Consider the following 13,826-nt stretch of genomic DNA (forward strand, 5'->3'; position numbering starts at 1 on the left):
GGTTTATCTGTTTTACAATTTTTATCTTTTCTTCACTCATTATTGCTTCGTTTCCTATGCCTTTCTTCCTGCAATCAGTTGTCTTACTACTGTATACAATTTAGTAGTTCTTACTCAACAGTCTGAGAGTATTAAACATCATTTTTATCTGAATGGCATTATTTCTCCCTAGCACCTAATTATCTGAATATACTTATTTGAGTTCAGAGCTATTCTCCTTCAGCATTCTGAATATACTATACTATTACATTCTGACATCTACCTTTACTGAAGAAAATTCTGTTGTGAATACAATGTTCTTCTAAATGCGAATCTACCTTTTTTCTCTAGTAGTTTTATAGGTTTTAAAACTATAATTTCAGGCCTGGCGCAGTGGCTCAAGCCTGTAATCCCAGCACTTTGAGAGGCCGAGGCGGGTGGATCACGAGGTCAGGAGATCGAGACCATCCTGGCTAACATGGTGAAACCCCGTCTCTACTAAAAATACAAAAAAAACTAGCCGGGCGTGGTGGCGGGTGCCTGTAGTCCCAGCTCCTCGGAGGCTGAGGCGGGAGAATGGCGAATGGTGTAAACCCGGGAGGCGGAGCTTGCAGTGAGCCCAGATCGCGCCACTGCACTCCAGCCTGGGAGACACAGCGAGACTCTGTCTCAAAAAAAAATAAAAATAAAACTATAATTTCAATACATGCATAAGGGTATAAATTTTTAAATTTAATTTGCTGAAGACTCTTGTGCCTCTCTACTCTGGAAAAGTCTCATCTATTCTCTTTGAATATTCTTCTTTCCTCTCCTTCTCCCATTTTCTGGCCTCTCCTCAGGAGACAGTCATATGTTGGGCCACAGGTCTTATTCTATCTTCCATACCTTATTTATTAACTGCTCTCACTCGTGTTTTCCATTTCCAAGTTTAGAGAATTTTCACAGATCTATCTTTGGATTAATTCATTCTCTTCATCTGTGTTTAATCTTTACCTTTAATCACTCTGTTCTTTTCTGTAAATTTCTAAAAAATCAAATTGAGCCCTTTTCTTTTTTGTTTTTTTTTGTTTGTTTGTTTTTTGAGACAGAGTCTCGTTCTGTCACCCAGGCTGGAGTGCACTGGTGCGATCTCAGCTCACTGCAACCTCCACCTCCTGGGTTCAAGTGATTCTCCTGCCTCAGACTCTGAGTAGCCAATATCCTGAATAGTTTTTCATTTCCTTGCTCTTAATTTCATTGCCTGCACCACCATGCCCAATTAATTTTTGTATTTTTAGTAGAGACGAGGTTTTAACATGTTGGCCAGGCTAGTCTCAAACTCCTGACCTCAGGTGATACACTCGCTTGGGCTTCCCAAAGTGCTGGGATTACAGGTGAGTCACTGCGCCCGGCCAACATTAACATATTTTCTTAAAGTAACATAAGTCCTTCCAGAAGGTATAGTCTGCATTTCATAAGGGACAGCTGACAATCTCTTATAACTCTTAAAGATGTTTGGTGACATCTTCACAAAGAAATTAGCTTATAAATCATCTAACCTTTGTATAAAAGAAAAGTGAACATCTTTTATTCACTTTTAAGTACTTACCAGATAGTTATTATATTTCTACATACTAACAAATAAAATGAAAACGTTAAAATGATATGTATCACTGACATCAGCAAAAATGGCCAAGTAAGGAACTCCAAATTCCACTACTCCAAAAAGGCAAGGAAAAAAATGGGCAAGAACTGTCAGAATTAACTTTTTCCAAACTCTAGAAATGAATCGAAGGCTTGAAGCAACCCAGGGAATATTTGTTCAGTCAAGGCTGACTGTTGGTAAGAACAGCAAATTCCGCAGCATTTTAACTTACCCAGTTCCATCTCTCAGCAACTCAACTTGTAAATATATAACCAAAAGATTTGAAAACAGGGACTCAAACAGATAACTGTAGGTGAATGTTCATAGAGGACATAGAGGACTTACAATAGTCGGAAAGAAGAAACAATCCAAGTGTCCATCAATAGATGAATGGATAAATAAAATGTGGTAAATACATTATATTATTCAACCATTAAAAGAAATGTAGTTTTGATGCATGTTACATCATGGATGAACACTGAAAACAAGATGCTAAGTAAAATAGCCAAATACAACAGGACAAATAATGTATGATTCCACTTGTAATGAAATACCTAAAACAGACAAATTTCATAGAGAACATGGAATAGAGGTTACCAAAGACCAGGGTTAAGGGAGTATACAGGGAATTGTTGTCTAATGGCGTACAAAGTTTCTGTTTGGGTGATGATAGTGATGACAGAATACTGTGCACTTAAAGGCAAAAATTATACACTTAAGAATAGTTTATATGGAAAATTTTATGTTATAGAGATCTTACCACAAAAAAAAAGTTGAAAATATCCCAAGTTACATGAAAACTATTAATCTATAAATCCAAGAAACTCAACTCCAAGGAGGGTAAACCCAAAAAGATCCACATCTAGATACATTAATATAAAACATCAACAAATGGTGCTAGAAAAATTGGGTAACCATATGCAAAAGAATTTGGAACCCCACCCCACACCATCTATAAAAATGAACTCAAAATGCATCAAAGACTTAAGTGTAAGGACTAAAACTATAAAATTCTTAGAAGGAAACAAAGGAAAAAATCTGCCTGACTCTGGATTAGGCAACAGTTTTCTAGTTATAATACCTAAAGAACAAAAAAAGATAAACTGGGTTGGATAAAAATTTTAAATTTTAGTGTTTCAAAGGGTACCATCAAGAAAAGGAGGTCGGGTGCGGTGGCTCATGCCTGTAATCCCAGCACTTTGGGAGGCCGAGGCGGATGGATCACGAGGTCAGGAGTTCGAGGCCATCCTGGCTAACATGGTGAAACCCCGTCTCTATTAAAAATACAAAAAATTAGCTGGGCATGGTGGCGGGCACCTGTAGTCCCAGCTGCTGGGGAAACTGAGGCAGGAGAATGGGGTGAACCCGGGAGGCGGAGCTTGCAGTAAGCTGAGATCTGGCCACTGCACTCCAGCCTGGGCGACACAGCGAGACTCTGTCTCAAAAAGAAAAAAGGAAAGGAAAAGACAACCCACAGGAGGTTATTAAACATTTGCAAGCCAGATGCAGTGGCTCATGCCTGTAATCCTAGCACTTTGGAAGGCCAAGATGGGAGAACTGCTTGAGCTCAGGAGTTTGAGACAAGCCTGGACAACACAGTGAGACCCCATCCTACAAAAAATAAAAAAACTAGCTGGGCATGGTGGCACACGCCTATAGTCCCAGCTACTCAGGAGGCTGAGGTGGGAGGACTGCTTGAGACCAGGAGGTTGAGGCTGTCGTGAACCATGACTGTGCCACTGCACCCCAGAGTCTGGGTAACAGAGTGAGACTCTGTCTCAAAAAAAAAAAAAAAATTAGACAAATTAAAAAAAATAAACATTTGCAAATCATGTAGCTGATGATACTCATATTGAGAATATATAAATAAACCTTAAAACATAAAAAGACAACCCAATTGTTGAAATGAATGAAGGATCTGAACAGACATTTCTCCAAAGATATACAAATGGTCAATAAGCACATGAAAAGCTGCTCAACATCACAGTCATCAAAAAACGCAATCAAAACAACAATAAGGGCTGGGCACTGTGGCACACACGCCTGTAATCCCAGCACTTTGGGAGGCTGAGGCAGGCAGATTGCTTGAACTCAGGAGTTCAAGATCAGCCTGGGCAATATAGTAGAACCCCATCTCTACAAAAAATACAAAAATTAGTCGAGTGTGGTAGTACATGCCTGTAGTCCCAGCTACACAGGGGGTTGAGGTGGAAGGATTATTTGAGCCCAGGAGGTTGAGGCTACAGTGAGCCAAGATCGTGACAGAGCCCTCCAGCCTGGGTGAGAGTGAGACCTTGTCTCAAAAAAAACAAAAAACCCATAATGAGATACCACTTCACACTCAGTAGAATGGCTATATTTTAAAAAACACCAATAACAACTAGTGTTGGTGGATGTGGAGAAATCAGAACCCTTATAACACTGAGGGTGGGAATATAAAATGGTACAGCTGCTATAGAAAATAATTTCACAGTTCCTCAAAAAGTTCAACATTAAGAGTTTAGCATATGACACAGTAATTCCACTCCTAAGTATATACTCCAGAAAAATGAAAACATAGGTTCACACAAAAACTTGTACACAAATGAATATAGCAGCATTGGCCATGATAGCCCAAAAGTAGAAACAACTCATTCATCAGCTGAAGAATAAACAAATATGATGTAACCACACAATGGTAGAGCCCTCATGAATGGAATTAGTGTTCTTATAAAAGAAGCACCAGAGAGCTGCCTGGCCTTATCCACCATGTGAGAAAACAGAGAAAAGACATCATCTATGAACCAGGAAATGGGTCCTCACCAGATAATGAATCTGCTGGTGCCTTGATCTCAGACTTCTGACTCTCCAGAACTGTGAGAAACAAATTTCTATTGTTTACAAGCTACCCAGTTTATAGCATTTTGTTATAGCAACCCAAATTAAGATAGTTTTTTCTTCTGGAAATTGATTAAGCTGATTCTAAAAATCACACAGGAATGCAAAGGACTAAAAATAACAGGCAATCTTGAGGTTTTCATTTGTTTTGTGTTGCTCTAAAGGGATACCTGAGAGTGGATAATTAATTGGAAAAAAAAAAGTTTATTTGGCTCACAATTTGATAACTGAAAATGTTCAAGATTGGGCATCTGGTAAGATCCCCAGGCTGCTTCCACCCATGGCTGAAGGTGAAAGGGAGCTGATGTGTTCAGAGATCATATGATGCAGAGGAAGTAGAGGGTACCAGGCCCTTTTTAACAATGAGCTCTCAAGGGAACTAATAGGGAACACATTCAACACTCCCGCAAGGAGAACAGGTCTATTCATGAGGGATCTGCGCCCCCATGACCCAAACGCCTCCCATTAGACCCTACCTCCCGCTCTGGGAATCAAATTTCAACATGAGAAGGACAAACATCCAAACCACAGCCCTTGAAAAACAAGCACTTGAAAGACTTACAATGCCAGATATCAGGACCTATTATGAAATCACAGTAATTAGATTATGGGGCAATGGTACAAAAATAGAAAAACCGACCAACAGAATAAAACCTAGAGAAACAGACACACATACATAAGCCACCTAATTTAGGACAAAGACAGCCCTGTAGTGCAGAGTGGAAGGGACAGTCTTTTCAATAAGTGATACTAGGTCAACTGAACATCTATATGGAAAAAAATGTATATTGATTCCTACATTACATACAAAAATAAACTCCAGATTAATGCCAATCACTTATTTTTTTCAGACGGAGTCTCTCTCTGTCACCCAGGCTGGAGTGCAGTGGCGCAATCTCAGCTCACTGCAACCTCTGCCTCCCGGGTTCAAGCGATTCTTCTGCCTCAGCCTGCCGAGTAGCTGGGACTACAGGAGTACGCCCGGCTAATTTTTGTATTTTTAGTAGAGACAGGGTTTCACCATATTAGCCAGGCTGGTCTCAAACTCCTGACCTCAAGTGAACTGCCCGCCTCAGCTTTCCAAAGTACTGGCATTACAGGCATGAGCCAACACGCCTGGCCTATCTGTATGAACTATTCTTGCAACTTTTAAGTTTTAAATCATTTACAAATAAAAAGGTAAAAGTAAAGATACTCAACAGAAAAACGGGCAAATGACAAAAGATGTCCAGATGTGAAAATGGCCAATAAACATAAGAAGTGCTCCACATTCCATTAGTCCAAAAACATAGAAATGTAATACATAATGAGTACACCACCACACAACCAGGAGAAAGGTTAAAATGAGAGAAAAATAAAATACCAGGCATTAGTTAGAATGTGAAAGTGTATCTTAGTTTAAACGCTGAAACATTTGACAATACTATTAACGCCAAAAATATATATAGCCTATGACCTAGCAATTCTTCTTCTGCGTATGTACTACTGACACCCAAAAGAATACTAGAATGTTTACAGAAGCACTTTCATAATGGCCCCAAACTGGAGGTAATCCAAATACCTATCATTAATAGAACAACAGTAAAACAAAAGAATACTAAACAGTAATAATGATCTACAACTGCAACAAACACACTAAGAAGGTAAACATAAAACACTACATATGATATGATTCCATTTATATCAAGTAAAAAATACACAAAATTATTGTTTGCTGTTAGACGGCTTAATAGAGGTTTTAGGGGTAATGAGTAATTAGTGAGTAAAAAATGAACATGAAAAGGGGCTTTTGAGGTGCTAGTAATTTGTATTTCATGACCTGAATGCTGGTGAACACACTGAACTCAAGTGAGATCAGTTTGTGAAATATAATTGAGCTATACATTTACGGTATATGTACCTGTCTACATATTTTAATACAAACATATATATACACATGTATTTTCTGAGTGACCACTATACGCAGTCTTCCTATCCTCAAATGTATACATCTACAGAGAATGGGAATCAGGGATACCCTGAAAAATAGCTGTGCCCCTGCTAATTACCCTACACTAATCTATAATCTAATTATCCTACACTTGCTACAGGACCAAGCACATAGAGCTGCAAATGGTTTCGACTGCCTCATTTAAATATGAATTAAATTGATTTAAAGTAAATGTTAATGTTAATAGTACAAAAGATATTCACTGGTCTGAAGAAAAAAACTTCAAATATGAGCTATGTTTTAGGAACATTAAGTGCCAAAAATTGCTTGTTAAAAAATATATGGTAAAAGATGAGTCCTGTTTTTTCTTAGCTTAACTTTCTCCCCACCACCACCCCTCTCCATAATTACGTAAGAAGTAATTAAGGAGACAGTCTTCCCTCATTCTGAAATCCACAAGTCCTACCTTCACTAGGGAGGGCCTAATTCAGCCAACTACCTACCTAATGGGCAAAGGAAAAGAATGTCACCAAGGTGCAGCAAAAATTCATGTATGTGATTACTATAAAACCTCTTAACATAGATTTGCACATCTGTAGCAATTTTATAATAAGTTCACTATATTTTTCATATGTTTTGTTGTCATTGCTATTTTAACACGACTGCCCATAATGTAATCAAGAATTAAGCATGGTAATTTTTGATACTATCTCATCTCGAATTCAATAGAAGCTGAATTACCAGAGTATGGCGAAATACTGCTAGACTTGAACAAAAAATAATCTACAATTTCTTCCATCCTCAAATTTCCAATGACTCTATTCAGAGACAAAGACATCCCCAGTTCATCTAAACCGCGACTGACCAAGATTCACATTGTCCCTCTTCTGTAATTTATAGCACGTTCCTTCTGCAATTTATAGCACGATCATGGGGGGGGGAACAACAGATCAGTGATATCAGCAAGTAAAACAAGGACAGGCACGGTGGCTCATGCCAGTAATCCCAGCACTTTGGAAGGCTGAGGCGGCAGCTCACCTGAGGTCAGGAGTTCAAGACTAGCCTAGCCAACATAGTGAAACCCCGTCTCTACTAAAAATACAAAACTTAGCCAGGCGTACTGGTACATGCCTGCAGTCCCAGCTATGAGGGAGGGTAAAGCCACAAGAATCACTTGAACCCAGGAGGTGGAGGTTGCAGTGAGCTAAGATCACACCACCGCACTCCAGCCTGGGTGACGGAGTGAGACTCCATCTCAAAAAAAAATTAAATTAAATTAAAATTGTGCTCTCTATTCTGTTCCATTGGTCTAGGCATCTGGTTTTGGACCAGTACCATGCTATTTTGGTTACTGTAGCCTTGTAGTATACTTTGAACTCAGGTAATGCGATGCTTTCCAGGTTTGTTATTTGTGCTTGGGATTGACTTGCCTATTCATGCTCTTTTTTGGTTCCATATGAATTTTAAAATTGTTTTCTTTTTCTAATTCTGTGAAGAATGTCATTGGTAGATTGAATCTGTAAATTGTTTTAGGCAGTATGGCCATTTTAACAATATGGTGGATAGCAATGCTACTGATTTTTGTACATTGATTTTGTATCCTGAAATTCTGCTGAAAGAATTTATCAGATCAAGGAACGTTGGGGCAGAGACTATAGCGTTTTCTAGGTATAAAATCATACCATCTGCAAACGGGAATTCCACACACCTACAGCCATCTGATTTTTGCCAGGGTTGACAACAACAAGCAATAAGGAAAGGATTCCTTATTCAATAAATGGTGCTAGGATAACTGGCTAGCCATATGCTGAAGATTGAAACTGGACCCCTTCCCTAGACTGCATACAAAAATCAACTCCAGATGGATTAAAGAATAACATGTAAAACCTAAAACTATAAAAACCCTGGAGATAACCTACAAAATACCATTCTAGACACAGGCCCTGGAAGATTCTGTGATGAAGATGCCAAAAGTCACCTTGACAGAAGCAAAAATTGACAAATGGGACCTAATTAAATGAACAAGCTTCTGCACAACAAAAGAAACTATCAGCAGAGTAAACAGACAACCTACAGAATGGGAGAAAATATTTGCAAACTACACATCCAATGAAGGCCTAATATCCAGAATCTATAAAGAAATTAAATGTACCAGCAGAAAAACAAACAACTCTGTTAAAAAGTGGGCAGTGGACATGGACATGTTTCAAAAGACAACATACAGCCAACAGGCAGATGAAAAAATGCTCAACATCACTAATTATTAGGGAAATGCAAATCAAAACCACAATGAGATACCGTCTCATACCAATCAGAATGGTTATTATTAAAAAATCAAAAAATAACAGATGCTGGCAAGGTTGCAGAGAAAAGGGAATGCCTATACACTGCTGGTGGGAGTGTAAATTACTTGAGCCATTGTGGAAAGCAGTGTGGCGATTTCTCAAAGAACATAAAACAGAACTACCATTCGATCCAGCAATCCCATTATTAGGTATATACCCAAAGGAATATAAATAATTCTACCATAAAGTCACATGTACACATACGTTCATCACAGCACTATTCAAAATAGCAAAGACACAGAATCAACCTAAATGCCTACCAACAGTAGACTGGACAAAGGTAATGTGGTACATACGCACCATGGACTAACTACTATGCAGCCATAAAAAAGAATGACATAATGTCCTTTGTAGGAACATGAATGGAGCTCCATTATTCTAAGCAAACTAATGCAGGAACAGAAAGTCAAATCCTGAATGTTCTTACTTATAAAGTGGGAGCTAAACACTGAGAACACATGGACACAAAGAAGGGGACAACAGACACTAGGGCCTACTTTAGAGTAGAAGGTAGGAGGAGGTACAGGATCAAAAAACTACCTATCAGGTACTATGCTTATTATCTGGGTGATGAAATAATCTGTACACCAAAACCCCATGACCTGCAATTTACCTAGATAACCAAAACCTACACATGTACCCCTGAACCTAAAAGTTAGGGGTACCTACTGAATACTCACTCAAATATTAAAAGCAGAAAACATATACCAAAGTATTTTCCTTCAAAGGTTTTCACCATCAGTATTTTTCATCCAGCTCCTTCAAAATCAGTTTTACCAGTTTAGTGTCTCTGTGTTAAGTACAAATTGTTCCAAAATGTTGTCCTTACCGCCTCTCTTGGAAAAGCCTCTGTTCCGTGTTGGATTATCTTCACAGTCATTACTAGACTCTTGAATAAAAGTTTAACATGTAAATAGCATTTAATTAACTTAAATGATGCAATATATAAAGAATAGCACTGTCACAAGATAAATTAGTTAGAAAACAAAATATTTTCATAAGTTAAAATATAAACATATTCCTTATATAAAGACATTATTCAGAGTCAATTCCCTATGCAAATAATTTCATGTATCTAAATATTAAATGTTCTTATATGAAATTGAGAACCTACTATTTGCCAAGCATTATACTAGGGAAAACAAGCCAAAAAAAAAATAAGAATTTCATAAATTTCAGTTTGACCAAAAATGATTTCAGGAATATCTAAACTATTAAGTAATCAAGTGGTTCTCACATAAGGTCCATAGACCACTAGACTGTTCTATTTATAATGTCATATCTTTTCTGTAATTTACTTTTTTTTTTTGGAAATGGAGTCAAGCTCTGTCTCCCAGGCTGGAGTGCACTGGCACAACCCCTGCTCACTGCAACCTCCACCTCCCAGGTTCAAGCGATTATCCCTACTGAGTAGCTGGGATTACAGGCACGTGCCACCATGCGTGGCTAATGTTTGTATTTTTAGGAGAGATGCAGTTTTGCCATGTTGGCCAGGCTGGTCTTGAATTCCTGAACCTCAGGTGATTCACCCACTTTGGCCTCCTAAAGTGGTGGGATTACAGCCGTAAGCCACCACACCGAGCCAATTTACCATTCTTAATAAACTTGAGACATTTGCGCTTTCTTAAATATATGCAAACTTTCCCCCATTCATCCTAATGAAATAATTTGGGGATATCCCAGCTTTTCCATTTTTAATGATATTAAGAAGTAACATTCCCAGAGTCTTAAAATAGTGGTATGAGAGATTACTATACTGAAGGCGGCCTGAAAACTACCTGGAGAGTTGGTTAAAAATAAATTCCTAGGTCCCATTCCCAGAAATGTTTATTCTGAAAGGAATGATTTTTCAAAATGTAAAAGTTCTATGTTATTACTGTATCATCAAGCTTTCCAGAAGATTCCAAAAAAAGTCACATTCAGGAACACAAAGATGGTTTCAAGGGATCTTTGTACTTGTCATCTGGGAACATTAAGTCAAAATAATGAGAGCAAGTGACTAAAGAGCTTGCAGGCTATTAGCTAAGTTCCTGTGTAAAAGTCCCAATCCATTTAACAGCTAATACTGTTCTACAATAAACAGTGACTCAAAGCTCTTGTTGCAGTCTCCTATTTCAGCTGCAGCTGACAACCGACAAACAATCCTGAAGAGCCATTAACAAGACAACTTTCTGGAAAGTAGGACTTAATACAATGTAGAAGGGCAGGAAAGAAATAATTTTTGAAAAGTTGGCCCTGGAATAACAATGATGATAACTAGTATTTACTGCCTTAGAGAAAAAAAAACTATTAATCTGGGACCTGGCAAGGAAAAGAGTCTCACAATATCTTTGGCCAATTATTTCCCTAAAATAAACCTATAGTTACTTTGATCACAGTGGGAATAAAAATAGAAAACATTAAGAGAAGTTGGGTGATGGGTACGTGAAAAACCTCCGCACTATTTTTGCAACTTCTTATGAATAAAACTATTTTAAAATGAAAAAGTATTTTAAAAAATAAGTGATCTCTATACTTAGGAAATAAAGCTAAGCACAAACAAAAATGAGATAATGATCCCAAGATTAGTTACAACCTATTAATTATATAAAAATAACACATGGCCTGGTGCAGTGGCTCATGCCTGTTTTTCTAGCACTTTGGGCGGCCGAGGTGGGTGGATCACGAGGTCAGGAGTTTGAGACCAGCCTGGCCAACATGGTGAAACCCCGCTCTACTAAAAATACCAAAAAAAAAAAAAAAAAAAAAAAAAAAATAGCCAGGTGTGATGGCAGGCGCCTATAATCCCAGCTACTCAGGAGAATCGCTTGAACCCTGGAGGCAGAGGTTGCAGTGAGCCAAAACTGTGCCATTGCACTCCAGCCCAGGCAACAGTGCGAGACTCTGTCTCAAAAAATAGTAATAATAACAACAACATATAAAGAAAGTATGTACCTGGCACTGTTCTAAATGTATCACAAGTATTAACTTTTTTAAAGTTTCACAAAAACCTTGTGAAGTAGATATAATCATCATTTTATAAATAGGGAAAATGAAAAACAGAAAGTTACAGGCTTTTTCAAGATAATATAATTGCCAGGAGGAGGATCTGAGTCTCACACCTAGGTGTTCAAATCCAGTATCTGAGTTCCTTATCACTACAATATACCAGCTTAAGCAAAGTAGATTACAGGGGGAAAAAAATTTAAAAACATACTATTCATTTGTGTCCAGAGTAAAAAGTTTCTACTGTGAGCTTGAAACTTGGGCTTGTTAACAATCAGGATAATAAATGAATTCAATCCATATATATATTATATATTACATATACATAGATGTGTAATATATTATATTTAATATATAACATATAATATATAATCATTTGAATGGGATATATTATATATTTTATATATAAATTTATTTATACATAATATAAATTTATGTATTATATTATATTATATATATTATATAACATATTATATTACATATAATATAATATATATATTTTAAGTGAACTAAGAAGGAAAAAAGAAGAAAGCAGGCCACTTCAGAGAGAAGTTCTGTCAACTGCTATCAGAAACTAGAATTTGTATTCAAAAGCTCTCTGGCCCACCATCTCTAGAAAGGGGTCAAGTAGGTAGAAAGGTCTGTGTATAAGCAGAAATGATCTTGAATATTAAATGAGTTCAAAGTTGAGAGATCAGCATAGAAACAAATAGAAATGGAAAAGAATAAAAATGATGGTATTTTTCTTCTCTCACAAATACTAGTTCTACGTCATATATGTTTTCATTTGAATGGGATAGGAGAAAAAGAAGAGAAGTAGGGAGAAAGAGACTGGCAATAGTTTGGAGAAACAGTCTCATTTGATAATTAAAATCCGGCCTTATACCAAAAGTGTTTTAAGGTGATCAGACCTAGACTTGGTTTTGACTTTGGGAATCAAAGTGTTTAATAAGATCAAGCTTCAAATATTTAATGAAGAAAGATAGATGACATCTGAGTGTTTATCATGAATGTGTCTGGTATTGAGCTGTGTGCTTTTACACGCATTCTCACTTAGTCTGCCTAACCATCTATTAAATGAATACCTTCCATTCTATGGAATAGAAAACTGGCTTAGAAAAATTAAGCAGCTTGTTCTACTTCAACTAGCAGGTAGCAAGGCAGAGACAAGTTTGAAGCCAAATTTGGCACCCTAAAGTGTTCTATGTTATAAAGATTTTATACATCAATGGTTACCAAACACAGGAGGTATCAGAATCACCATGGATGCTTTTAAATACAGGTTCTAAGGCCTCACCCAAATCGACTCAATCAGATTTGGGAATGCACTGTTTATCGTAGTCCATCTTCTGGTATCATTATTTTCATCATTCTCTGTATTCCTGTAGAGTTCAGTACCTTCAATGGAAATGTCTTTAATTTCAGCACTGATTTACATTCTCAAGAAACTTTTTCTTAGATTTATTTGAATCTAAACATGACCCTACACATCACAAACTGTATTTATATAGAGAGTGAAGTTTCACTTCTTGACTACTTCTTTTTACTATCCCCATTTTCTTAAATTTCAGAGCATTCAAAAGTTGTACCTCATGGATTAAGGCAGATGGCAACAGGCCAAGTTAGTATGCCTGAATTCTTTATGTACAAAGTAGTAATATCCTTGGTTAAGGCTTTGGATACAGCTACGTCATAAAATCTGGTTTAAATAAGTTAGAATTGGCCCAGACTAAGAGACTTAATCTTCATTTCTCTTTTTTAGCATGTACTCTTGACATTAAATTTTAACACACAAAAATATTGACCTTACCTCTCCAGAAACCAGAGCTATCACCATCTTCAAACTTGCTGTTTGAAAAACCTATACAAAATATAAAATGAAACAATTTCCTGTACCTCTGTGGTAATAAATAATAACAATAAAAATAATAACCACACAGGGATTACTAGTTATGAAGACTTTTTAAGATAAGCAGTACACAATTGTATACATAGCTATCACATGCAAATTCACTCAGGCTGTAAACAATTTCTGCTTTGTGTCAGTTTATCAACTCCATTCTCTTAAGGTTAAAAACAACTTTCT

At 37.1% G+C, this 13,826-nt stretch overlaps 1 protein-coding gene across 4 annotated transcripts in view; it reads right to left on the minus strand.

Annotated features, from left to right (window-relative positions):
- Positions 1-13,826, minus strand: part of LOC105499396 (DEAD-box helicase 4) — a 73,672-nt gene that overhangs the window by 36,198 nt on the left and 23,648 nt on the right. For 2 of the 4 annotated variants that reach the window (XM_011771942.3, XM_011771943.2), the window contains exons 6-8: positions 13,551-13,601; positions 9,585-9,644; positions 4,406-4,456 (exon numbers count right to left, since the gene is read on the minus strand). In XM_011771942.3, coding sequence (XP_011770244.1) covers positions 4,406-4,456; positions 9,585-9,644; positions 13,551-13,601 — 162 coding nt within the window. The remainder of the gene's footprint in view (positions 1-4,405; positions 4,457-9,584; positions 9,645-13,550; positions 13,602-13,826) is intronic. The other 2 variants (XM_011771948.3, XM_011771944.3) reach the window with 1 other exon arrangement.

This window comes from Macaca nemestrina, chromosome 6 (genome assembly GCF_043159975.1).
Source record: "Macaca nemestrina isolate mMacNem1 chromosome 6, mMacNem.hap1, whole genome shotgun sequence".
Lineage (NCBI taxonomy): Eukaryota > Metazoa > Chordata > Mammalia > Primates > Cercopithecidae > Macaca > Macaca nemestrina.